The sequence below is a fragment of the Bubalus kerabau genome, chromosome 21 (assembly GCF_029407905.1).
Source record: "Bubalus kerabau isolate K-KA32 ecotype Philippines breed swamp buffalo chromosome 21, PCC_UOA_SB_1v2, whole genome shotgun sequence".
Classification (NCBI taxonomy): Eukaryota; Metazoa; Chordata; class Mammalia; order Artiodactyla; family Bovidae; genus Bubalus; species Bubalus kerabau.
Window position 1 is genome coordinate 28,042,495 of NC_073644.1, and position 27,230 is coordinate 28,069,724.

At 45.5% G+C, this 27,230-nt stretch overlaps 1 protein-coding gene across 2 annotated transcripts in view; it reads left to right on the forward strand.

The window, feature by feature from the left end:
- Positions 1-11,846, forward strand: part of GAREM1 (GRB2 associated regulator of MAPK1 subtype 1) — a 237,759-nt gene extending 225,913 nt beyond the window's left edge. Inside the window, exons 5-6 of one of the 2 annotated variants that reach the window (XM_055559423.1) lie at positions 5,137-5,303; positions 6,657-11,846. In XM_055559423.1, coding sequence (XP_055415398.1) covers positions 5,137-5,303; positions 6,657-7,542 — 1,053 coding nt within the window. In that variant the 3' untranslated portion in view covers positions 7,543-11,846. The remainder of the gene's footprint in view (positions 1-5,136; positions 5,304-6,656) is intronic. The other variant, XM_055559424.1, reaches the window with a different exon arrangement.
- The last annotated feature ends 15,384 nt before the right edge of the window (positions 11,847-27,230 follow it).

The window sequence follows — 27,230 nt, forward strand, 5'->3', positions numbered from 1 at the left end:
CCCACTGATCTGCGTTCCGCCTTCTGCTATTACGGAGCCTGTTTCTATCTGTCATGCACTGGCCTCCATCACCCCCCTCCCAGCTAATTGCAGGGGCTCTTCGTTCTCATCAGCCCTACTCCACAGCAGCTCAGTGAGCCTGTATGGGCACCCAGCACGGAACTGAACAAGTCAGTCGTAAATGGAATTCATGTTTGTAGGAAAAGGGGAAGTGATGCATGTTCTTCAGACTTTTAGGGGCAGTGGGAGTAGATGGTCCCTGTGGTCTGGCTGTTAGTCCCAGGACGGGCACCTTCCACAGCCTCCTTCAAATCCCACTAGGGAACTCTCTGTGTTAGAGACAGTCACTTTGCCTATGCCTCGCTGAACATATGCTTCATAGACTAGAGAGAAGTGACAATTCTAGAAAGGGTGGAGCTCACTATTCATCCTCTCAATAAATCTGCTCTCTGATTAGCCCTGGGTTGGCAGTCTGCACCTTGAACCCTGGGGAGAAGTGTCTTACTTCAGGGCAGCGTATCTTATCTCTGATAAGATGGGATCATTGAACATTGCTGTAGAAAAGGGACAAGACTTGTAAAGGGGCAAGGATGAGACGATTGTGCTGGGCAGGGGGGAAACTGCTGGAAAGAAAGGTTTTAGACCAGAGAAGTGCTGGTAAAGCCAGGCTCTGGGTACGGGTAGGAGTTTGCTCGCCCTGAATTCGTACTGTGGATTGACCCCCATCATAACCAGGTGCCAGGAGCTTGGCTGTAAACACTCAAGCTGCTCATCACCAGAGATCACCCACCAGTAGGCAAAAGTCACCCATAATCTGTGATAGGCAATAATAATACCTGCCTCAGACACAATGCCATCTCCTCGCTTAGCACCAGCGTTAGAGAGCTTATTCTTGGTCATCCAAATACCTCTCCCCTCCTCCCCACCCTTCCCTAATGAAGCCACAGCATTTCCCAGTTCAGAAATAACTGTCATTTTCACCGATACCACGCCCAGGTTAGCGGTGGCGGAGTTGATGGTGGTCACCGAGCCCAGGTCTGCTACACCCCTTTTTTTCCCCTAAATTGATACCAATATGAAGACACACACACACACAAATTAACATGTAGCCCAGATGACTTATCAATAACAGTTTCCACATAAAAATATAAAAGACATTCTTATGGTATCCATATAAAAATAAAAGTGCTTTGAGTTTGGTGACATCCAGTAACCTCTGCCTGCCATTCAAGGTGACACATTGGGCCAGGGGTGTCAAATCCCCAAACTCTGCCACCCACAGAGCAGTAAGAACAATGCCGATGGCCCCAGCATGTCCACTTTCAGGCTCCTTGAGCATACATGGAGAGTGAGTAAATACAGACGGCGTCTGTGCAGAGTTCAGAAGCAGTGACGAGTGCTGATGGCTGTGTGTGACGGTCCCAAACCGCACCTGTAACGCTTAGGCTGGGCCTTAGGCAGTGACGGGGGTCGGGGGAGGGGGCAGTTGGAAGTAAAGCACGGACAGGCAGGAAAGTACAAGGAATAAGTTTAGACGACACTGAACCTGCCCCACTGGAGGGACCTGTGTGTTCATACAGAGGAGAGCAGGGGAAATACTAGAAAGATGGCATCAGATGGGAAGAAATCACTAGAAAGACTGCTGCAGGCCTCGATGGGAGGCAGGAGAAGCTGGACTTTGTCCAGTAGTCAGGGGGGCCCCTGGAGATGGGAAGTAACATGATGAAAGCCACATGCTGAGACTTTTAGAAGGAATGTGCTGAAAATGTAGCACTTCAACATGAAACAGAATATGAGGGAAAACTGGAAATAGGGTGATTGGCCATCCGGTCTTGTAAATTACCTTTTATTGTCAGATGAAATACATTTCAAGCCACAGCTACGTTTCCCTTGGATACAAATGTCCCATGATGAATTAAATCCAAAGGAAAGTAGAATGATTTCTGTTGAAAGGATGTAAGAGTTAGGAAGTAAGATGGCACCATAAACCCTGTGATATGTAACCTCGGAACCCCAACGCATATATAATTTTTCCCATAAAATACACTGCTGTACAACTTCCCTCGAGCACCCACATCTGCAGCCACAAGTTGAGAGTAACCCGTGGAGATGCATTTGTCTGCAGAGCTGTGAGCGGGGCTCACCCCCCGACAGGCTGCCCTCCCACACCTGCTGGGTGAAGCACTAATTTGTGCCTCTACTGCATTACAGCTCAGTTCTCATCCAGGACGGGGTCCCTTTGAAGTCAGGTTTTGTTTTAACTACCTTTGTCTCCGAAATGGGTTTCAGATAAGCCTAGTTCTTGAAGTCACGTGATTACACCCAAACTGCCTTCTCAACCCACTCGGGTATTCTTGCCTGGAAAATCCCATGGACAGAGGAGCCTGGCAAGCTGTAGTCCACAGGGTCACAAAGAGTCAGACACGACTGAAGTGACTTAACAACACTGCCTTCTCATCACAAGGGAAGAACTCTTTTTTTTTTTTTTTTCCTGGCCTCATGTTAGTATCTCCTCACTGATCAGATCCCAAGGGTAAGAAGCTCTCTCACTCTCACACACACTCACACCTTTGTTCTTGAATTCCTTTCAGGAGTCATGTGGCCATCTCAGGAGCTTTCCATATTTCAGGTGCTGTTTGGAGTTTAGCTGGAAAGGCTCTCGGTCAGCCAAGCTCACCTTACCAGGCCCTGTCACCTACAAATAACTCTTTTTATTAATAGTATTCTCTCTACTACAAACCTGTGGGGAAGCTCTAAGGACTGACTGCCCAGTTAGAGAAGGAGGAGGCAGAAGCAGCTGTCAGGAACCTTATGAGAAGAGAGGGCTTCCCAGAGGTCAAATTCAACTGCATGTGGCTGCTTCTCTGTGTTCCTAGACCTAGATCAGCCAATGCCTATGGCAGAAACCAACACAATATTGTAAAGTCATACCCTTACATTAAAAATAAATACATTTTAAAAATGCAATTGTAATTGACATCTTAGCATATCATCATTGACATCTAAGTCAGCGATCCCTAATTAAGTGTATTTAACGATGAATTCCAAAATTTAGAAATTTCTAAATCAGATTCAGCCTTAACCCTTATACTTCTAATTCCATATTGAAACGTGACTATTTTTAAAATCAAAAAAATTGACAGACTCCTTATCCTCTCACGTTTTCCATGATTCTTGTCACTCTAGCATAAACAGAACCAGGCACATCTATAGACGTTACACCCATCCACCCTAGACTCTAAAGACATTCCTTAAGAAAGAAAAGAGACACAGTTGGCTACTTTACAGTTTGCTAGTAAGACGGAACGGAGAAGGCAATGGCACCCCACTCCAGTACTCTTGCCTGGAAGATCCTATGGGTGGAGGAGCCTGGTAGGCTGCAGTCCATGGGGTCGCTAAGAGTCAGACACGACTGAGCGAGTTCACTTTCACTTTTCACTTTCATGCACTGGAGAAGGAAATGGCAACCCACTCCAGTGTTCTTGACTAGAGAATCCCAGGGACAGCAGAGCCTGGTGGGCTGCCATCTATGGGGTCACACAGGGTCGGGCACGACTGAAGCAACTTAGCAGCAGCAGCAAGATGGAAACACTATTTTACTTATTTTGTAATCAGCCCATGCTTCCAAAAGTCAGGCAGGGGAGCACCCCAACCAGAGCTTTTCACTGTCCTGGTTGGTTCTCAGCTTCTGCAGAAGACCCCAAAGTGGGGCAAGAGCCCCCCTGGGCCAGCTTACAAGCCTCTCTCTTCCTTATGCAAACCTTATTTCCTCCACTACCACCTTTTTAAGAAAAGCTCAAAAGGGGAAAGCCTGCAGCTGTTGAAGAAAATCCACTGCTCTGAATATTTTGTTTCAGCCTAAGAGCTGCTGAGATGAAAACTTGTATCTGGTGGGTCCTCTGGGTGGGAGCAGGTCCAGGGAGAAATGCCAATGGATGAGACTTTTAATGGCTTCCATTTCGCTTAGAGTTGAGGTTTGCCAGGTCACCTGGGGTCACATAACTGTTCTTAATGGCTGGATTTCTACTGCAAGTGAATCAGGCCTTGGAAGCCAGTTCAAGGCCGGCTGCAGCGTAGGTGGTAGCCAATGTGATGTAACAGGAGCCCATCTCATTTGGTCTTAAGCAAACTCCAAACCAAAAGCTAATGGGAGCTGTTATTTCATTGTCTTCATTACCCTAGGGCCCCTGAGATGGAGGAGTCAAGGAAAAGGTGGGAAAAAAAGGTGGAAACACAGTCTAAAAGCAGGCAAAGCCTTTTTCTTTTCTTTTCTTTTCTTTTTTTGAGTCAGAATCGGCTCGGGTTTTATCTATAAAGTTAAGGGTAGAGTTGCTGAACCAGGTATAAACTGCCCCCTGCTGTCTGACACAGAGAAGTACATAAAATATCTTCATTATAAAGAACCATGTTCTGAATGCCGGCTGTGAATCGCAAACAAGCCGGGGTGAAGGCAGGCTGCTGCTGGCACGGGTCACCTGCCTCCTCTTTGGTGGGAAGATGAAGGGAGGGTGAGAGAGGCAGAGGCAGCTCTTATACACAGTACTATTTTGGGGATTTGGAGAGCTGCCTCATTCCACCATCTGCCGCCTTGTTTCTCAGAGTATGTATGGTCTGTGGTCCAGCCCGGTCCGCATCACCCGGGAGCTTGTTAGAAAAATGCAGAGTCTCAGGCCCCCACCCTTGGTTACTGAATCTGCAAGAAACAAGATCCCCAGGGGATTGAGGTGCACCTTTACCCGTGAGAAGCCCTGGAGGAGCTTTTCCGCTAGAAAAGGTTCGCTCTGCCCCTAAGGTTTGGATCAAGTCGAATTCAGCTTGAACAGTGAAGAAACACCACTGCCTGGGAGAATGGCATCCTCTAGTAAGATCTCTTACACCCTTACTTTCTTCCTGCTCCTCTTTTCTGCGTCCCCATGGATCACCTGCGCCCTCCCTGGGCTGTCCTTCCCCTCTACTTGCCACATTTCAGCAGCATTTGCCAAACTGGTTTCTTGCAAAATTGCTCCACATCTGGCAGCCCCCTGTCGGCTCAGGTCACCCCTCCCCTCCGTCCATCGCCGCTGGTGTCGCGTCAGAGCAGCCTCGGGCCCCTCCGGGTCGCGTGTCGCTAACCCCGCATGTTCTCTTCTGCGCCAGGTCCGGGAAGAGTGCCGGCTCCTGAACGCGCCGCCGGTCCCGCCCCGCAACGCAAAGCCTCAGTCCACCAGCCCCTCGGTCCCTCCTCGCACAGCCAAGCCGGCGCGGCCGCAGACTCGCTCGCCCAGCCCCACCTTGTCCTACTATTCTTCAGGGCTGCACGACATGTAAGTCCTATGCCAGCACCCACTTCCCCCACGGTGCCCTCAGCAGCCAAGGCCCCCGGTCCTTGCAGACAGTGTCAGGGAGCTGGCCCCTCTTCGCGGTGACAGGAAAGGCAGCTTTTTCTCTTTTTATTTTTACTGGACGAGCATAGACCCTGTTGGTTCTGAGCTAGGATGGAAGAGCCAGTGGCATGAGCAGACTGTAGAGTCTGTGCGGGGTTCGGTGATAAAGCCTAGCCAATGCTGCTCTCCATTCTGACTGCAGCCGAGCAGACAGCAACTTCTAGGGAGACGGGGAATCACAGGGGTTCTGCCTCCACTCTGAATTTCTACCCAGAGCCGGGGTCCCTTCCTGACCATCACTGGCAGACCGTCTTCCATTTCCATCCTCCTGGTGCCCTGAGCGAATGCTTCTGCAGTGTGGCTCATTCCATGGTTGGCACAGGCTGAGAACTTTTTTTTTTTTAAGAAATCTTTCATTATATTACATTATATCTATCTCTATGTAACTGTCAACTGTTTCTTATGTCTAGAGAAACAAATTTAGGTCTACCTGCTTCTCTTGGTCAGGCTGTGAAACCGCGAGGTCAGCCGTGAATGTGCCTCTTCTCTTCTCCCAAAGAAGCGGACTCGGTTCCACCCACTGTCCACCCCACCCCACCTCGGTCACCCACTCTGAGCGCACTCGGGTTTCATGGTCGTTCTGAAGATAGGGCCCCAGAGCTGCAGGGGATCACACATGCTCCTGATGGGTTACAGTAGCTCTCCTTGGCAGGTTTTTTTTGTTCGCTGGACACTTATTTAAATCTTTATGCTGGTGTTAACTGTGCAGAAACCAAGGCTCGCGTAAGCACTGTATTTGAAACGTTTCTTCCAGCCTCACCCTCTTGGATGAATAGGTCATCGGTGGTGGTGATGTAGTCCCGCCACTGTAGCACGAGACACCCACTAACTGTTCCCTCATGCCCCCCTTGCCCACTGCAGACGTCACTAATCAATCAGACCCTATTGGTGATAAGCCCGAACAGGACTAAAGATTTTTCTCTTCACGAAGATCCAGGCACTCACTAACAAATGATTTTCTTGTAGTTAAAAATCTATTTGCCATCTCTGCTGTAGCTTATTAAATCAGTATCTTCATATCCATAGTTACTGATGTATTTTAGTAATTTAAAGATTCTTTAAATTTAAAAAAAAAAAAGTGAGGTTAAGTAGATACTTTATTGAATTCATGATAAGAAATATTTGCTTCCTAACATTTTTCTACTCAAAACTGACATCGATGGGCTAAAGCTAGGCTGGATGTTCATTCTCACTTTCTCACTCACCCCTCTCTCTATGTGTTTGGCTTTTAAGCAGCGTCACTAAAAGTGAGACAAGCCCCCCCGAGAGCGCTCCCGTGTCCTGCTACCCATGTAACCGAGTGAAGGCAGATTCCGGGGACCCCAAGTCCCCGTGCGGCAGCCCCACTTCTGAAGCTCTGTCCTCCAGGCTCTCGTGGCCAAACCATTACTCGGGAGCGTCGGAGACCCACACCAGGAGCGACTTCCTGCTGGATCCCAGCCGCAGCTACAGTTATCCCCGACAGAAGACGCCAGGCACGCCCAAGAGAAACTGCCCAGCCGCCTTCGAGCTGGACGGCCGCGAGCTGGCCACCAGCCCGCCTGGGCCGGGCCCCGCGGAGCCCGCGGGCTGTCCCAAGTCGGCCAGCTACTGCCTGGAGCGCTCAGGCGACAGGAGCCTGGCGGGCGGGCCGGCCAAGCAGAGCAGCTCCTGCCCCGCCTTGCCCCCCCGGGCCCCGAGGCCGCTGGAAGAGAAAGCGGCCCCGGACACCCCGCCTCTGCCCCTGCAAATCGACGGTGCTGAGGAAGCCCCCAAGTCCGGGTCGCCGGACCTGTCCGAGGACGCGTACTTCGTCCAGAAGGGCGCGCAGGACCTCCTCTCCACGCCCTACCCCTTCTCGTCACCAATCCACCTGCAGCTGGCCCCCCGCTCCTGCGGCGACGGGTCCCCGTGGCAGCCACCCGCCGACCTGTCGGGACTCTCGGTCGAAGAGGTGTCCAAGTCCCTGCGGTTCATCGGGCTGTCGGAGGACGTCATCGTGTTCTTCGTGACCGAGAAGATCGATGGCAATCTGCTCGTTCAGCTCACGGAAGAAATCCTCTCGGAGGATTTCAAACTGAGCAAACTGCAGGTGAAGAAAATCCTGCAGTTCATTAACGGCTGGAGACCCAAAATATAGCCAAATAAGCCCAGCTGGCATGGAGCAAAACTGATAACCCCGTTGTGCTAGATGGGACTGGCTGGGACATAGTTTCATGGATTTCTTTCCTTTTTTTTTTTTTTTTTGCACTAAAAACCTTCGCTGTAAATAGGGATAAGAGAAAACTCTTACTATGCAGATTACGATTTTTGAATGGTGAACAGGCTATTTTGTACATCAATAAAAATGCTGTACAGAACACTTAGAGGTGTGCCTTGTACGTCACTCAACACTCAACAGCTGCTAAAAGACAAAAGGCATGTTCAGAGAAATACTTCTTACCCAAGTAGGTTTATGCAAGAAGGTCTGATATTTATTTACAAAATAGCCAAAGCTGAGAAACACAAGAAATCTTAAACACACACACACACACTTTTGAACAATTCCCTCCTCTGGGAGAATCAACTTCAGAAAATTAACTCTAGTCTGTGCTCTGTTGTTTGGACTGCTCAGTGCTAATTGTTTTCCTCTTGTGCCTGAAAATGTTAGTAATACGAAATGACACTGCAGTGTTATGTGCTTGAGGGGGATCTTTTCATCAAAAGGCATTTTATCAAGTCTTGTGCTGGTAGAGGATATAAGACGTCCTTAGAAATAATAAATCATGACCACAACAATTTATCTGTAGCTGCTAATTTTATTGAGCAGAGAAAAAATACCCAGAATATATATGTGTATGTATATTTATCTAGACATGATACAAATGTATGTTTTCAACATCCCTATGAGTCTGATCTTTTAGGTAACATCTGTTCACTTTCAAATATCCACTGAAAGTTTGGGGCCATTGATTAAGTCGACTCTTAGGAAGAGTGGACAGAATGATGTCAAAGATTCTCAGAATCCTGTCCCTCGAAGCTCGGTCGTATCAGGCTCCAGCATGGAAAACTTGAAACAAACCAGTAGAGAGTCTGTATTGAAGAATTAAGTTGAATTTTAAACCTGTTACAGGCTGGGTTTTGCATAGAATACTCCTGTGCCCATTCATGTCTGGGGAACTGATCATTTTTGTTGAGTGATAATTCTCGGGTTTGAGGGTCTTCTTCTCCTGGTATCTGGTGATTTGGGGTCTGGAGAGCAGTTTTCAGAGCCATGTCTCATGTTCAACATGCTTTGTGCTTTAGGAGCGCTTGGAAGTCAGACACACCACCCTCTGCTTTGATCTGTGCTACGTCTGTTGCATCATTTGTTAGAGCATCAATAAGAGTACTTGTCTAGTTCGGAAACCTCTTCTTTCCTCTCGTCCAGAGAAAATACATGATTTACCATACTTTCATTCCAACAGTTCCAGAACCCAGTCTGACAGTTTTTGCCAAACACGATTAACTATTCCAAAATACGATGGCATCAATATCATTGTTGACTTTTTGAAGGCATATGAATCTTAGAAACATTTTCCTTCTCCAAACAGGTTATCATCCTCAGCCCTGCCTTCCTGAAGTCTGTCCCCATATTCCAGATGGACAGCCACCCACCCAGGTGTCAGGATTGGCTTGTATGTTATTATCCGCTCTTCCTGCTCATCAAAATGAGTCCACAAGTGGAAAGACAAAACCCACCAGTTCTAGTTTTGCAGACCTATTCAATATGGCTTCATTTCCTGCCATGAAAGATATTTTTAATCCATCTCATTGTTTAGAACTGAGGTGAATTGATACATTGTCTCATTTTCCATCTTAAATCTTTTTTTTAAATAAAGCCTCTTTCCCTTCACATGTCTCTCAAAATGCAAATACTCTAGGTTAAAAGTACCCCATAAAAAGAATACCCTGTAAAACTTGTCAGGCTGGGTCACCTCTTCATAAGTAACTGACAAGTCTGTGTAGAAGCTTCCAGTACTGCACTTAGATGGCATACGGCCACTCTGACTTTTCCTGTTGGGAAACCATCCTTCAGTGCCAGGGGCAACCCCTTAGGTAAAGTTAACCTCTCAGAACCTTTCTTTAAAATAAAAACAGGAGGCTGTTGAATAGTTGCAAGTTTTCTCTGACAAAATCTTGCTGAACCCATTCGTGAATCCTTACGCCCAGACACCATTCTCAATTCAGGAGGGAGGAATAAGTAGGTTTGAGTTTACTATGAAGGTGGCCCCACATGAACAACTGATTCTTTTTATCTTTTTTTTCCTTTGAAAAAAAAAAGTTCCTTCTGTTCTTTTTTTTGTTTTTGTTTTTGTTTTGTCTTGGCTTATGTACGTTGCGTTTATACTGATGGCAACGTAGAGACTCCTTGAGGGCGGGGACGACATGGCCTTTTAGTCACACACTCACAATTCACTGAGCATCATTTGTGTGCTGGGCACCATGCTAGGATGACTTGACAGGTTGCTATCAAGGACAGTTCCTGCCCTCTTGGAACTCATAATGTTCATATTTAAAACCACAGTTGTTGAGACTGAGTCTGTGTAAGAGAAACGTGAAATCTTCCGAGCAGCTGGATATAGGGACAGTTAAGTGTGCTCTGTCTTTCAAAAAGCCACAGATGGGAAAAATGGCAGCTTCTAGGAAAGGAGTATCAAAGAAACACTACAAGACCATCAAAACTTGGAAAGCGTTGGAGACACAAAACATCTCAGAGCCCCACTGGCTAGTGTTCTTTTTTACTGGCTGGAATTTTGTTTTAATTGGTAATAAGTATCTTCTGGCATGTCTGAAGCCACATGGCACCCTGACTAGACAAGGCTTGCATAGCCACAGAGAATCATGACAAGAAATGCAGAACAGGGGTAGGAAGGAGACAGCCCTTCCCCTTCTTGAGCTGCGATTTTGCATTGAAAAGTGGTGTAGAGAGACCCTCACACCCAGAATCGTTTCTAACCAACCAAGTCAGGACAGGACATCTCTGGCAGATGCCTCACAGTCTGTGCACTGACCCCCACGGCCTGGGAGAAAGTGTCCAAACAGGACTCTTATTTGGGGTCCTTAAATTTGTGGCCAAAATCATCATGACCCCCATCAGAAAGGAAACTCAGCAATAAATCAAACCGAGCAGCGAAAATGTAAAATGTGGGCCTGACTCACACAAGGAGGGCGAACTCAAGCACTCACAGGTCAGTTCCCTCTCAGCATCTCGTAAACGCCTGCATATTCTCTCTCTTTTAAGTTGAGCCGCTCGACTTTATGAACTGTGAAATTTACGTTGAGACCCTTTCAACCCACATATGCCGTTCAAGTTTATGAAGTTGCAGCAAGCTGCCCATTCGACTAAATTGCAGTGTTTATTCTTGTCTCATGTAGAAATAAAACAATCTTATGGGGAAATATTATGACTGTCCATTCCAACTGTTTTCAGACACATGGGTGAACACTGTCTGGCGACATTCCAGAACCAACTGCACGTTGTCCACACAACTCCTCGAGCCGTTCAGGGAGTGGGTGTGGATGAATAGAGGGTCCATCATTTAACCAACACTCCGGGTCACACACAAGTCACTACTCATCATGCCTAAAGAGTGTGAGGTTAACGTTTTAAATAACAAACGGGTAAAGCAGACAGTTCTCCAAAGACCCTAGCGAAATTTCAGCTTCAGTCCACCACAAAAGTGAAATCTGTTGTTGGACACACAAGACTTTCAGAAACTTACCACCATTATACCAATTCCCACTATTTTTCTCATAATGGCACCAAACTGCTGGGGCAAGAAAAATAAAATAGCCAGAGGGCAAATAATGGAAAGCAGGACTTTTACAGGGTGGGGCTGTGATCGTGTGGAATGTTGATGGCTGCTTCTTAGCTAGTCACGCCCTTTAGTCTTCAGAACTTGGTGTTTGCAAATGTGTCTCCTTGTGAAAGCCAGAAACAAAGGGTAAACGTGAATTGTGTTAAAACTGTACAAATATGTTCTGTAATTTTGCTGCTCTTAATTTTAAGGCTATGAGTTTTGTAATGAACTTATCGGATTATGAATTTCTTGTTTCCAACCTCATGTTGTAAGGCTCAGATCACTTCTTAACTATAAACATCTTCTCCCATTCGCATATGAAGTTCCCTTTAAAATATTGTTTAAGCTAAGCCTAAAAATTGAACTCCATCAAAAATGTGGGCGTTTTCCTTGACTTAAATGGAAATGGTTTATTCTTTTCGAAGAATTTTGTAACCATCTTTACAGTTTCTTGGCTTGGAACCTGGGGTTAACTACCAGTTAACAGTTGCACTGTTTCCAGAGCATTATCTATGGGCCCAATGTGTACCTCAAGATAAACATGGTTATGTTGTGTCTAAAAAAAATTTGTCATTGATTTCAGTGGTTCTGAAATGTCTATAAATAAAGAAATTTTAAAAGTTGTTCTTCTGGCATTGGTTCCTTAGTGAGTTGGACCTAGTGCATGGCTTTCCAGACACTCTTCCCCATCCTCATGAAGCAGAAGGGAACTTGTCTGAAGAGATTCTGAAGATTGCAAGTCCACTCCATATTAACAAGAGATTGAAGACTGGCTATCATATCATAAATGGAAGAAGCTGGGAACCAGGTAACCCAATGGCATGCAAAGAGAATCTAGTACCTGTGCGATTAGGAGATACGAGAAAAGACAAATACAGATGAACTGGTGAGCCTTAAAAGACAGTAGGGAACTTCCCTGGCAGTCCAGTGGTTAGGACACTGTGCTTCTACTGCAGGGGGCATGGCTTCAATCCCTAGGTCAGGGAACTAAGGAATCCCACATGCCACATGGCTGCAGCCAAAAAAATAAAAATTTTGAAAATAATTGTTGGTGGGGGAGGGATAAATAAGTTTGCGATTTACAGATACACACTACTACATATAAAACAGATAAACAACAAGGACCAACTGTATAGCACAGGGAACTATATTCAATATCTTATAATAACAGAAAGAATCTGAAAAAGAATATAGATTGGGAGATAGATAACTAAATCACTGAAACACCTGATAACCTGAACACTAAATACACCTGGAACGAATGCAACATTGTAAGTCAAATATACAACCAAAATTGGGACTTCCCTGGTGGTCCAGTGGTTAAGAGTCCATGGTCTCCATGCAGGGGGGACATGGGTTTGATCCCTGGTCAGGGAACAGATCCCACATGCCACGTGGCACAGCCAAAAATAAATTACAATTTTTAATAAAAGTAATAATACATGTTCATACCGAGAAAAGAAAAGCAATAGAAATGTGTGTCTCTTTGGCTTATGTATAATTTATATAATTATAATTAACAAGGAGCAGAGGTGATTGAGGGATCTAGAGAAAGACTTGAGCGTTCAGCACCCTGCAGCTCTCACCACTCAGTTTTACAGAGAAGTGGGCGAGTGAACGCAGGTTAAGAAAGCTTTTATTGTACTTGAAATAGCATGAAATAGCTCAAGACCATCTTACTGAACAGTTCATGGGAAGGTTGAAGGACTGCAGGGAGAATGATCTGAAGTCCTCGTCTGGCTAATATCTCCCCAGCTTCACAGTCACCAGAGAAATCTGCCTGCCTTCTTTTGCTAAACAAAGCATCCCCAAATCATTCCACCTTATCCTTAAACCTTCAACCCTTCTGCCCTATTTCACTGCGACTAAACCCGCCGGGGGGCCCCTTTCCTGGTTTCAGGCATGTGTATTGGATGAACCTATAGGATTGACATCACTGGGCTAAAATGTCCAAGGATCTACCCCAAGTTTCTAGAAGTATGTACATCAGCTATACACGAGGACATGTGACTCCCCCAAGTTGAATACTGCTGAGTAAATTTGAGTTTAGAAATATATTTGGTTAGAAGAGTCACAGACGTAGAGAACAAACCAGTGATTGCCAAGGGGGAGGCAAGTAGAAGGGAAGGATTGGGGGTTTGGAATGAATGTGCAAACTAGTCTATCTAGAATGGATAAACAACAAGTTCCTACTGAGTAGCACAGGGAATATTCAATGTCCTGTGATAAACCATTATGGGAAAGAATATGAAAAAGAATATATATATATAACAGAATCATTTTGCTGTACAGCAGAAATTAACACAACATTGTAAATTGACTTGAATAAAATAAATCTAAAATTTTTTAAAAAGAAATATATTGGGTTAGAATCAGATATCCTCCAAATCCGACCTATCTGAGGTTAGAAGAAGCCAAATCACTGAAAACAGTGAGTAGGCGCTGGGAAATTCTTATTTCACTGAAACGAGTTTTTTCCAGAAGCAGTCCCTTCCCCCACCTCAGCCCTTCCATGCTTAGCTACTCACACGTGTCATTCAGGATTTACCAAGTAACATCCCCCAAGCTGATTTGGTCTCAGGTCTCTGTGCTGACATCCTTCTGCCTACCGTTTTGAGCTATAAGTCTTTGGTGTGAAGGCTTATGTCTTCATTGTCATATCTTCAAAAGTAATGCTAATTGAGGTTCTACCGAATGATGGCATGATGCCATCGCGTTCCTGATGGCGGCCAGTCTTCATACCATCAAGATCAAGACCTGGAGCTACATAATAACAATGAAGTAAAGTCAAAAGGATGACAAATGAAATCTGTGGTCATCATAAAACCCCTGAGACTAAAAGAGGGTAAGATAAGGGCCTATTTAGAGATTCCAGATCGAGTTTGTATCACTTGCCAAAGAAAAAAATTTTTCTTCTAACAGTTTGATGAAGGCAATGCATTCAGTTCTTTAATGAGTGTCAAGTGAACTAGGAAAGATCAGTGGATTTCCGTGGGTTGATTCGAATGTTGGCTCTGAAAGACACAGGCCATTGAAGACTTGGATGAATGACCTAAGCTCAGTGATCTCAGGACCAGAAGCATGATGGGTCAAGATAAAAACCAGTTTGTGTTCTCAGAAGCACAGCTGGTGAGGAGCAGCCATGGGCAGACCACAGAGGTTTAGAGCCAGAGAGAACCTTGGAAATGAGCTGGTCCAATCTCCTAGCTTTGTTGGAATGAAAGCCATGGAGGGTAAATGACCTCCCTGAGATCACATATGGTTTGTGACAGAACCAGAGCTGAAAATAAAGCCCATTTTGTAATCATTCCCGGGGCTTCCCAGGTGGCACTAGCGGTTAAAAACAAAAAAACCACCTGCCGATGCATGAGACGTAAGAGATGCGGTTCAATCCCGGGATCAGGAAGATCCCTTGGAGGAGGGCATGGCAACCCACTCCATTATTCTTGCCTGGAAATTTTCATGAACAGAGGAGCCTGGTGGGCTATAGTCCATGGGTTCACAAAGAGTCAGACATGACTAAGTGACTTAGCACACATGCTCTCATTCAACTACAACCTTGTCTCTCAATTTCCTTCACTTTTACCTTATAAAAATAACATTTCATGGGGTTTTTGAAAGCACATGGAATGCCCTACCCTGGTCCTCCAACTTCTCTTTCTTCTAAGGCTAAAAATAGGAAATGATACTGAGTTGATGTTCCCTCCAGTTTTGTTTGGTAACAAAATAAACATCTCCTGCTTGTAAAATGGAGGCTCTGAGCATGTCTCCTGCTTTCTGATCAAAAACTGTGACTCAGTGGAGATACTGAGACAGGTATGAGATGAAAAAATGTTTAAAAAATCCAAACTTACATGTCCAACAACAGATGAATGGATAAAGATGTGAAATATATGTACAAGCGAATATCACTCAGCCTTAATGAAGAATGAAATAATGCCGTTGGCAGCCACCTGGATGGACCTAGATCATCATACTAAGTGAAGTCAGAGGAAGACAATTATCATATGATATCACTTATACATGGAATCTAAGACAGACTAAAAGACATAGAAAACAAATTCAATGGTTACCAAAGGAGAAAGGGAGTGGAGGAATAAATGACGAATTTGGGATTAACAGATGCACACTACTCTATATAAAATAAATAACAAGGATCTACCGTGTAGCATAGAGAATTATATTCAATATCTTATAATAATGTTTAATGGAAAAGAATCTGAGAAAGAACATACATATATAATGTGTATACGTAACACTGAATCACTTTTCTGTACACCTGAAACATTGAAATTCCACTATACTTCAATTTTAAAAAGTCCTCCCCCAAAAAATCTACACATAGCATACACACCTTTTATGCCACTGTACCAGAGGAAGCCCCTAGGAAGAGTTACAAACTGGGGCACCTTGAGAAAGATGCAGCTGTAGTACTAACCATGGCCACAAGGTGTCAGGCTGTTCCAACCAGCCAATAACTGCCCAAGGATAACTCCAGTCCAGCCTTAGTACAGAGTAAAATTTTAAAACTCGCCTCACTGGTGGTGGTCTCTATATTCCCATCACTTTCCCACTTTCCTTAGTTAGCCAAAGGCATTCGAATCCTGAAGTTATATAAATAGAAAGAAGTGGCTCAAAAAAGATGAGGGATTTGAAAATGGGGGCGCTGTGCTCTTTCAAATTTAAGCCACATTTCCACAGAGGAATTTGCAAAGTGCAAAACTGACCTGTCAGCTTTTTTTTTTTTTTTTTTCCCCTGCTCCTTCTTGCAGTCTTTGGAATTTTGAAAGTGAATGGGGCAAATCAGGAGCTTTTGCATAAAGGAAATTGTAGTTCTTTTTCTCCCTCATTGATTGGTTTTGAGCAACAAAAAACCCTCAACCAAAAACAAAAGCTATCAAGTCGATTTTCAAGTGAAGATTGAGAAAGTATATATCTTCCAGTCCTCTTTCACATTAACAACCAAACCATGAACCAACCTAACTGATCCTGAAGAACAAAGGAAAGATGAACTCTAACAAAGAGAATATCAGACCTCAGTTTGGGCATAAACATGTTTATGCTTCATTCTTTGCTTTTTCCTACTCTCAGTTTAACAGAGTTATTAATAAAATAAAGAAAGTCTCTTTTTCAACTTTTAAGGAGATGACTGATTTTACAAATTCAGTAAGCTACCAATAATTTCAGATGTAGTTTAAGTTGCTATAATCATGCTTACCTGTTTCTGTCAGGTTTCGATGGTTTTTGAATCCCATGGGAAAATGGGACTTTCCTTCACTTTGCAAAATGATTGGCTATCCTGGTTCCATGTTTCTGTCCTGGTTACCCTGTTACTTTCGGTTCCTGGTCTGTGCAAAAGCTGTAGATATGCTGGTTCTGCATTTGTATCCTATTCCCCTGCCCCACCCCACAGTTTGAAAAGTCAGCAATGAAAATTATCACTGAAGCAAAACCTGAAACCAGGATAGCCAACCATTTCACAAGGTGAGAAGCAGTGTTTGTGTGACCTAGCTTCCGCTCTTGGCACAATCCCATTTTTTCCCGCGAAACTCACTATTCACTGAAATCTGATTAAAAACACAGGTGAGCATGGTACTCGTTGTGTACGCCAGTTATCTGGGGCACATTTTGAAGAAGTCAGATTTCCCTTTATTAATCAGCCTGGATGATAGAAAGATACGGGAGTGATTTGTGTCAGCAGAAGGAAGAGGCAGCCCACTCAGACAACACTACTACAGTAACTCATAAAGCACTGGGACCCACAGATCAGTTAATAATTGATAGTTTATTTGGAAGGCTGAGATAACTTATCTTTCACAGATACTAATTGCAACAGAACATTTTGAAATATGGGCTGGGCAAACGAAGCACACATTTCCTTATTCAGTTAGCTGCTAGGTGTGCTATTAGTTAACCCTTTGAGAAAGGTCTTGTTCATTTATTTGCCTTACCGTGTTGCCAATGTTGGCCATATTCAGAGCATCCATCTTCCATTCATAGGCTTTGTCCCCTGCTGACTGTCATCCAGGGTCAGGGTGTCATTTGCGAGCAGGAAGTTTCATAGAGAAATCAATAGTTGTTGCTAAAATTGAGGATTTTATACCCATGTATTTTCAGCCCTCCCAACACTCAAGTTCTAGGTTGTGGATTATGCCACTTCCAGACCCTGACCTAAATCAGCTCCCCTCCTCACCGAGCGCTGTAGGTCTCTGTATTCGCAGTAGTGGCCCTGCCTCCTGCCTCTCCACCCCCACAATTTGGGTTCCTTCTCGCACCTCCTTCCCTGAGGCTTCTTAGATCTTAACTCAGTCTGAATTTCACATATCCCTGAACCTCCTTTTTGGTCTATCACCAGTTAGTTCACTACAATGCCAGTCTCTAACCTGACTTTCACAAACGTGTCCTTGCTCACAGCCAAAGCGATCCACCAGGCAAACAATACTGGAGAGACCGACTGAACTCATAGACAGATGGAAGAAGGCAGGGCGGCTGGTGTGCGGTTGTCTGGGTTTATTAACTGAAGTAATTTGGGGGCCCGGCCTCCCATCGTTCCCAGACAGTAACGATTTGCTTTTTCAATCCTGGCTGTATGAATGCTAAAGGCAGGTTTGAAATTAATTTCAGTATCAATAAAATATTTACCAGCCAGCCCCTCACCCTCTAGCACATCCCTAAGGTACATTCCCTTAGAGGAGTGCGTCTCATTTGCAGCCTGAATGTTGGGATGGCTGAGGGTACAGGGGTACCAAATCCTCAATTCTAGCAACAACTACTGATTTCTTTCTAAACTTCCTCCTTCCAAATCACACCCTGACCCTGGGCGACAGTCAGCAGGGGACAAAGCCTACGAATGGAAGATGGAGGTTGCCAACACCCAGTTTTCCTCTGATTCTCAGCCCTGGCACCAAACCCAGCTGGTCAAGGTCACGGAGTCACTTCCTGCTTCTCATCCCGACGTGGGGCTCCCTGGCTGTCTGATTGCAGCCGGTCCTGCAAAGAGGTTCCCCTTGAGATGTGTATTTAGGCCTTCCCAAGCCTTCTGTAGTTTGTGTGTGCAGCTGGTCCCTCAACGTGAGCTACATGTGCTTGCTTACAGCCCAGGTATCCAGCAGGTGTATACACATACAGCCACACCCATGCTGTGAACAAACATCCTCCCAAAGACTCACTGTCTAAACCCATGTGGAAGTGGGCCCAATAATGAACCAGAGACCTCTTCACAACTGCGCCCTCAGCTGCACAGACAGCCAGCAGAGAAGCTCTGAAACGCTGCCATACAGGTTTGATGGGTCTCCCACACGTGCGTCCATCCTTTTCTTCAGGATGGAAGCTGAGGGAGGGTGTATTTTTCTAGTGACAAATATTTGACACCTTTGGAGTCCATTCAAGTCAGAGTCCCGCTCTTTATTATTGGTGTGGCTGTGACATCATCTTCTGACCTATAAAATAAGACTGACAGCTACCCCTAGAGTGGTGATGAAAATTAAATGAGTTGATATACGTGAAGCTCCTGACAGGCCACTTAGTTCAAAGAAAGACTCGGTTCTGTTTTGAAATAGAATTAAACTTTTCCCTTTTAAAATGAGGGAAAAGATGGTGTGGGAATGTTCCTTCTGACCATCCATTCATTCAGCAAGTGCTTCTTGAGGATATATTATGTTTTCTGACAGACCAGGTATAAAAGCTGTTCTGAGTGCATAAGACACAAGCTAATGGTTTACAGACAGTTACACGATAGTAAAAATCATTTATTAATTACTGTGTTCCATTCACTAAAACTTGGGAAATCACATACATGATCTCATTTAACTTACACAGAAGCAGTAAGAGGTAATTCCTTGGTGGCTCAGCTGGTAAAGAATCTGCCAGCAATGAGGGAGACCTGGGTTCGATTCCTGGGTCGGGAAGATCCCCTGGAGAAGGGAAAGGCTACCCACTCCAGTATTCTGGCCTGGAGAATACCGTGGGCTGTATAGCCCGTTGGGGTCGCAAGGAGTCGGACACCACGGAGTGACTTGCACTTTCACTTTCACTACTGCCACTCCCGTTTTTGTTTTTATTTATTTATTTACTGGCCTTACCACACAGCTTGTGGGATCTCAGTTCTCTGAGCAGGGATCAAATTGGGCCCCTCGGCAGTGAAAACACAGAGTCCAAACCACTGGACCAACAGGGAATTCCTTATTTCTGTTTTTATAGATGAGGAAACAGCCTAAAAGGGCAAGTCATCCAAGATCACACAGCAAGGAAGCAGTTAACCCTGGATTCAAACCCGGGGCTCTCTGACTCGAGTCCGGGCTCTGATGTGGGAACACGTGCTCTTGGAGCTCATCGGACAGATGGTCACTGTGACTTGGAGACCAGAGATGACCTCCTGTAGAAGTGGCATGTGAACGAGAATCTGAAGCGTGGGTAGGAGTTATGGAATGAAGGGGAGCTGGGAGAAGGTGAAGGATGTGAGAGGGGAGAGGGCAGTATTGGCAAGGTCCTGGAGATACAACAGAGCGCAGAGTCACTGACATACATTGTTCAGTGGGGCTGCGGCATGGCAATTAGAGAGCATCAGTGAGAAATGAAGCAGCGGGGGAGGCCTCTCCAGGAAGGCCGTGGCACCGCAGGCCAGGGAGGTTGGCCTTCATCCCAAAAGCGGTGGGGAAACGTTGTCATTGGAAGCAGGGAGCCACAGGATGGCTGGGAATGTGGGTGGCAGGGGGTGTGGGTTATGAGGAAGCCAACTTGATTGCAGGGAAAGCCATTAGAAGCAATTAAAGGAAGACCTAAATAGACATTTCTCCAAAGAAAGCATGTAACTGGCAACAAATACATGAAAGGAGGCTCAAATCACTCAGTATTAGAGAAATGCAAATCGAAACCACACCGTGGTATCACCTCAGTCCGGTCATCATCAAAAACCCACAAAGAATACATTCTGGAGGGGGTGTGAAGAAAAGGGGACCCCCCTACGCTGATGGTGTGACTGCAAATTGGCACAGCCACTATGGAGAATAGTACGGCGGTTCCTTATAAAACTAAAAATAGAGTTACCGTATGACCCCACAATCCCACTCGCAGGCATGTATCCCGAGAAAGGATACGTGCACCGCAGTGTGCGCTGCAGCACTGTTGACAATGCCAGGACATGGAAGCAGCCTGAACGTCCGCAGACAGGAATGGATAAAGAAGGCATGGTACCTGTATACAATGGAATACTGCTCTGCCATAAAAAGAAATGAATTAGCGCCATTGGCAGAGATGTGGATGGACCTGGAGGTCGTCATTCAGGGTGAAGGAAGTCAGAAAGAGAAAAAACAAATACATCACCTATATGTGGAATCCAGAAAAACGGTAGAGATTAATTTATTTGCAAAGCAGAAATAGGATCACAGATGTAATCACAGATGTAGAAAACAAACTCATGGTTACCCAGGGGGGACTAATTGGGAGATTGGGACTGATCTACAAATATACTACTAGGCATGAAATAGATAACTAATGAGAATCTACTGCACAGCATAGGAAACTCTACTCAATGCTCTGTGGTGACCTAAATGAGAAGGAAATCTAAAAAAGAGGGGATACGTGTTTGGAAAAAAAAAAAGGCAGCAGTTAGGAAGCACATAGATAATCTATGCAAGGGGTGAGCTGTTCTTGGTGGGGGAGCACCAATGGGTACATAGATAAATAGACTGACTGGAGCAGAGTTTAGGAGGTAGAACAAAAGGACTCGGTAGTTGATCCAACACAGCAGGTACTACTTCAAAATTAAGCACCTATGGTCCCAGGTGCCTATGACTCTCAAACTTCCACCACTTCCCCTCCTAATACAACATGAGACTGGAAAATACAAGTGGGATATTATGATAGTTTTCAGAGATATGAACAGAAACAACAGAATATGAATTTAATGATAAATGCTGGTGCCTAATCCAGAATCTCCAATGGACCTGTCCTGGTTGGAAGGATGAACCAGGAGTTCAGTCACAAAGCATCACCTGGTGGAGCTGGGCAGGAATCTGCCAAGGGAGTACCCCTAACTAGGGGTATCCTCCTGTCCTCTGAAACCACAGGGAGCCTGTGTGCGTGTGTGCTAAGTCACTTCAGTTGTGTCCGGCTCTTTGTGATCCCATGGACTATGGCCCTCCAGGATCCTCTATCCATGGGATTTTCCAGGAAATACTGGAGTGGGTTGCCATGCCCTCCTCCTGAGGATCTTCCCGATCCGGGATCGAACCAGGGTCTCTTATGTCTCCTACATTGGTAGGAGGCTTCTTGACCACTAGCACCACCTGGGAAGCCCCATGGGGAGCCTGGGATGTCCCCCAAGTCAGAGGCTGCACGACTGGTTCCCCAGAGGCGATAGTGAGTGCACTCCCACTGGGCGGGGCTGTGGAGCAGAAGGCTGTCCTCAGCGCCTGCGGCAGCACCAGGAGAACAGGACTCACGGCTCCTGGGAGCGGAGGCAACGAGGGACTGAGGACCGCCTCCAAGGTGTCCACTTGGGCAACTGGAGAGAAAAGAACCTGAAGAGCAGGTGGGAAGGGCATGCTGTTTCAGCTTTGGGTATGCTGTGTTTCAGGCCATCCACCCTTTTAGCTACACAGAACAAAACCAACAACTACAGCAGTTTAGTTGAGAAGCGGGGGGGTATTTCCTCAGTAACAAGAAGCCCAAAGATGGCATGTAGGGCTTGTGCATCTGCTCAAGGCCACCATCCAGAAACCAGGATGGCTCAGGTCTCCTGCAGCACCAGCCTTGCCCGTGGCTTTTGTCCTCATGATTATGACTCGGATCCTATACCTACAAACATTTGTTTCCTGACTTTTAAGAAGAAAGCAAGCTCGGAAGTATGAAGAGCAAAAGATACATGCCATTGACTCAGTCCTTTTTTAAGTCTCATAGACTTCCACTTGGCCCAAGCTAGGTCACACGACCACCCTGGTGGCAAATGTCGCATAGGTGAGTATCTTCAACCCTGAAGAAATCAGGGCTGTAAGAGCAAAGGAGATGAGGTCAGATACTGGATAAGCAACCAGCAGTGTCTGCATGGGCTCTTACGCAACAGTCATTGCCCCAGTGTTGACCATTGGAATGCAGGCCTTCCTGCTGGAGATATTTCTGATACATGAGTCAGCAGTTGAGGACAGAATTGAGCTCTAGAACAAGTTAGGTCGTTAACTCTCCAGGATCACGTACTTATTCTTGCCTGTATTTTCAGTTGTCTCAAACCCATCAAAAAGTTGAGACATGCTATAGATTATACCCACTGGAAATGCATAATGCTATTAGTATATTAAAGACTCTGAGCAATTCTCAATAAGAAAGTACTAGCTATGCTGGCTGTTAGTCGTCAGTCATGTCCAACTCTTTGCAACCCCATGGACTGTAGCCTGCCTGGCTCCTCTGTCCATGGGATCTCCCAGTCAAGAATACTGGAGTGGGTTGCCATTTCCTTCTTCAGGGGAACTTCCTGACCGAGGGATGGAACCCACATCCCCTGCCTCGGCAGGTGGATTCTTTACCACTGAGCCACCATTATTTCTCCAACGTCCCCTGGACTGTGCTTTGGAAAGATGGTGAAGGCTAGTACCTAGAGATCATCTAGTTTAGTTCAAGATGTGGCTAACTAAGAATTAAACTGTGGGAAGGATATAAGAAATATGAGATCTCCACCCCATATAATAGTAAGTACAAAGCCAGTTTCCTGGACAGGCAACTTACATAGTCATACAACCCCAAGCACTTCATCTTGTTCCCCTTCCCAGGGGCTGCTGGGGCTCTATCTGTCCCTTAGTCCTAACCATGGGTTCCTGTTGACCAATCAGAGGTCCAGATTGCCAGAACCATTACTGTCCTAAGTCCTGAATGGGCCAATCAGAAGGCTAAGTAATTGTGACTGACTGACATTGGGTCCTGAGTAGACCAATTGGGAGCCTAAGAAACAATGACTCTTTGATGTCCTGGAGTCTTAGTAAACCAATCAGAAAGCTAAGTGACAATAACCCTTTCACGGCCTCTGTCTTGAATAGACCAATCATCAGGACACCAGGTAACAATGACCCATTGGTCTCTTATATTATGAATAGAACAATCTAGAAGTCTGAGAGACAACAGCCTCTTCACAACCTGGGTCTGACTGGGCCAGCCAAGGGTTCAGATTTCTGTCAAGAATAAAGGTCCAAACACCGAAGACACCCTTCCTCCACAAAGATTGCAGTCCAGTGGGCCACACTCAGTGGCTCTGGGGGGCTGCCAGAGCCAAGAGCCCCACCCTTCACTGATCATAGCACCTACCGGTCCAGGGTTGGTGATGGACACAGCTTGGAGGGGGCACTGTGTCCCTCCTGTACTCTCAGTGTTTGCTGCCCACTCTCCTCTGTACCCACCTGCAGCTGTTTTTTTAAATTTAGTATCACCTGGTGGTTATGGTGGAGGTGGGGGATGGGCCTTCCCCACAACCACTGCAACCAGTCCTCCCTACTTAATAAACTACCAGAATTAAAAAACAAAAACAAAAAAGGTACCGCACATCTGGGTTAATGCTCTCCTGTTGCCCTCTTGAAATTAATTTTAAGTAGTGGCTGCAAATTTTCCAGGTGGTGCTAGTGTTAAAGAACCTGGCTGCCAATGCAGGAGACCTCAGAGATGCAGGTTCTATCCCTAGGTCTGGAAAATCCCCTGGAGGAGGGCATGGCAACCCACTCCAGTATTCTTGCCCGCAGAATCCCATGGACAGAGGAGCCTGGCGGGCTACAGTCCATGAGGTCGCAGAGTCAGACACTACTGAAGCGACTTAGCATGCACGCCGAATTTTCATTATTGCACTGAGCCGGGCAAACTCTGCGGCCAGTCTCAAACCAGCAGGATAAGGGACAAATGTACAGTGCTTCCTATTTTTAGCTTTTTCCTATTTAAGAAGGAGTTGCCTGCTAGTTGAAGTACATTTACCCTTCTTGCTGATATATATCAGCATATATGAAAATTTTAAGACACAGAAGTGTGCTGTTAATTAACCCTCTCCCCTTACTCTCTTTTTTTTTGGAATGGGGGATGTCAAGTTTGCATTATGTGTAGTGAAGAGAAATTAGCCTCACTTTATCATAAATGAATATGAAGGGGAATTTAAAGAAAACATTTTTTTAAAGAGAAAAAAAATTAAAGGTTCTAATCTTTGCATTAGGGAAGGGAGTCATATTTTATTATGTTCAACATGAAGGAGAGTACATGGTTGCTGCGTGGGTGTGTTCTCAGTCACTTCTGTTGTGTCTGACTCTGTGTGATGCCTTGGACTGCATCCTGCCAGGCTCCTCTCTCCCTGGGATTCTCCAGGCAAGAATACTGGAGTGGGTTGCACGTCCTCCTCCAGGGGATCTTCCCGACCCAAGGATCAAACTCGCCTCTTATGCCTCCTGCATCGGCAGGTGGGTTCTTTACCACTATGGTCACCTGGGAAGCCCACATGGCCTCTAGGGGTGCCCAGTTGGCTGGTAGATTGAAACAGTGGTTGATGAGTGAGTGGGTTTGACAAAGCCCCCCATCCAGACATTAGAGAACCTCTCTAGACAAGCCAGAGCCAAGATCTAGGCACCACCCCCTGCAGACGCTGGTGAAGGGCAGACTCTATTTTTCTACCTCAAATCAATCTTTTTGTGAAGTTTATCTGAGGTTCTGGAACTTAAACTTATGCCAGAGCAGCAGCTGTCTCCTGACCACAAAGCTCCCTCGATAAAAGCCCCAGAACATAAAAGCCGCAACCATAAATCTAACTGGTCCTCCACACTGAAGGAAATACCTAAAAACAGGAATAAAACTGGCATAATTAAGAGCTGGGTTGGAGCTTCTTGCAATCAGGAATGTCTTTTGAAATCTCTGAATGTTGACAAGAATGATGTGATGATAGAAACAGACTTACCCACAAGTCAAGTCAAAAAACAAAAATTTTTAGAAGTAGATTTTTTTATCCCTCACTCCAGGCAAGTAATTTTTACTTTTCCCTGTTCTACCACTTCAAGCCTAAAATGTATTTGCATAAACAGCCCCCATCACCACAACCCCCATGAGTCGAATGCAACATGGTGTTACAGGAAAAGCAAAGTGCTGTCTGCCACAGAGGATGGTTGATGAGTGAGTATACTGCTCTGTCTAGATTAACCCACGTCTTAACTTTCTTTACCTTTGCAAAGCTTAAACAGAGTCTTGGGAGAAGTATAGACAGAATGAAGTTGCTTTTAGGAAGCAAGAGCCACATTTTCATTTCTTTGAAAGTGGAAAATTAAGCCCAACAGAAGAACAAAAAGATCCTAACAAAGCTTTTGTATTAGCAAAAAGAGGAGAGTCTTTGCTATTATTTGTCATGGAAAATGGCAAGATAATGAACCATTAGGGATTGACCTTTTCACTGGAAGAAAAGAGCTGGTATTTAGATTCCTTTTCTGAGTCAGGAACTAGGTCTAATCCTCTGTATGTCTCCCACGTGGCAACCACCACAACCATTTCTTGGCAGTGGGTGTTTGGTAATATCTGTTGGTTATTTGATGAGTGAGTAGGTGGGTGAGTGCATGGGCTGGTTGGTGGATTTAAATTCAGAAATCTCTTTCTTTTCTTCTCTAAGGCCTTTTTTCTCATTTTTCTGGCCTCTGTCCTGTGGTGCCTGAGGCTGGCTGTCTTCTAAATACTGTTGTTTTTTTTAATAATTGCATTTATTTATTTTTAATTGATTGATAATTACTTTACAGTATTGGCTTGATTTCTGTTATACATCAACATGAATTAGCCATAGGTGTACATATGTCCCCTCCCTTTTGAACCTCCCTCCCACCTGTGACCCCTTCCCACTTCTCTAGATTATCACAGAACCCTGGATTGAGTTTCTGGAGTCCTACAGCAAATTTCCATTGGCTATCTATTTTACATATGGTAGTGAATCTCAATGGAGAAGGCAATGGCACCCCACTCCAGTACTCTTGCCTGGAAAATCCCATGGACGGAGGAGCCTGGTAGGCTGCCATCCATGGGGTCGCTAAGAGTCGGGCACGACTGAGCGACTTCACTTTCACTTTTCACTTTCATGCATTGGAGAAGGAAATGGCAACCTGCTCCAGTGTTCTTGCCTGGAGAATCCCAGGGACGGGGGAGCTTGATGGGCTGCCGTCTATGGGGTCGCACAGAGTCAGACACGACTGAAGCGACTTAGCAGCAGCAGCAGCAGCGAGTCTCAATACTGTTTGAACCAGCATGCACGTACCCATCAGTTCAGTTCGGTTGCTCAGTCATGTCAACTCTTTGTGACCCCATGGACTGCAGCACGCCAGGCTTCCCTGTCCATCACCAACTCCCAGAGCTTGCTCAAACTCATGTCCATCAAGTTGGTGATACCATCCAACCATCTCATCCTCTATCATCCCCTTCTCCTCACGCCTTCAATCCTTCCCAGCATCAGGGTCTTTTCAAATGAGTCAGTGCTTTGCATCAGGTGGCCAAAGTATTGGAGTTTCAGCTTCAGCATAATCCTTCCAATGAATATTCAGGACTTATTTCCTTTAGGACTGACGGGTTTCATCTCCTTGCAGTCCAAAGGACTCTCAAGTGTCTTCTCCAACACCACAGTTCAAAAGCATCAATGCTTCTGCAGATCAAGATGGCAGAGTGGTAGAAGGACATGCACTCATCTTCTCCAGCGAGAACTCCAAAATTACAACTCTCTCTAAACAACCATCAACAGGAGAATGCTGGATCCCACCAAAAAAAGATACCCCACATCCAAGGGCAAAGGAGAAGCCCCAGCAAGATGGTAGGAGGGGCGAAATCACATTTAGAATCAAACTCCATACCCACCAGAGACAATTGAGGGCTCAAACAAAACCCTTGTGTGCACCAGGACCCAGAGACCCCACAGAGACTGAGCGAGACCTCTGTTTGAGTCTCCTGTGGAGGTACAGGTCAGAGGCCTGCTGCAGGGACAGGGGCTCTGGGTGCAGCTACCTGGGTCACACAGCCTGTTGCATAAGCT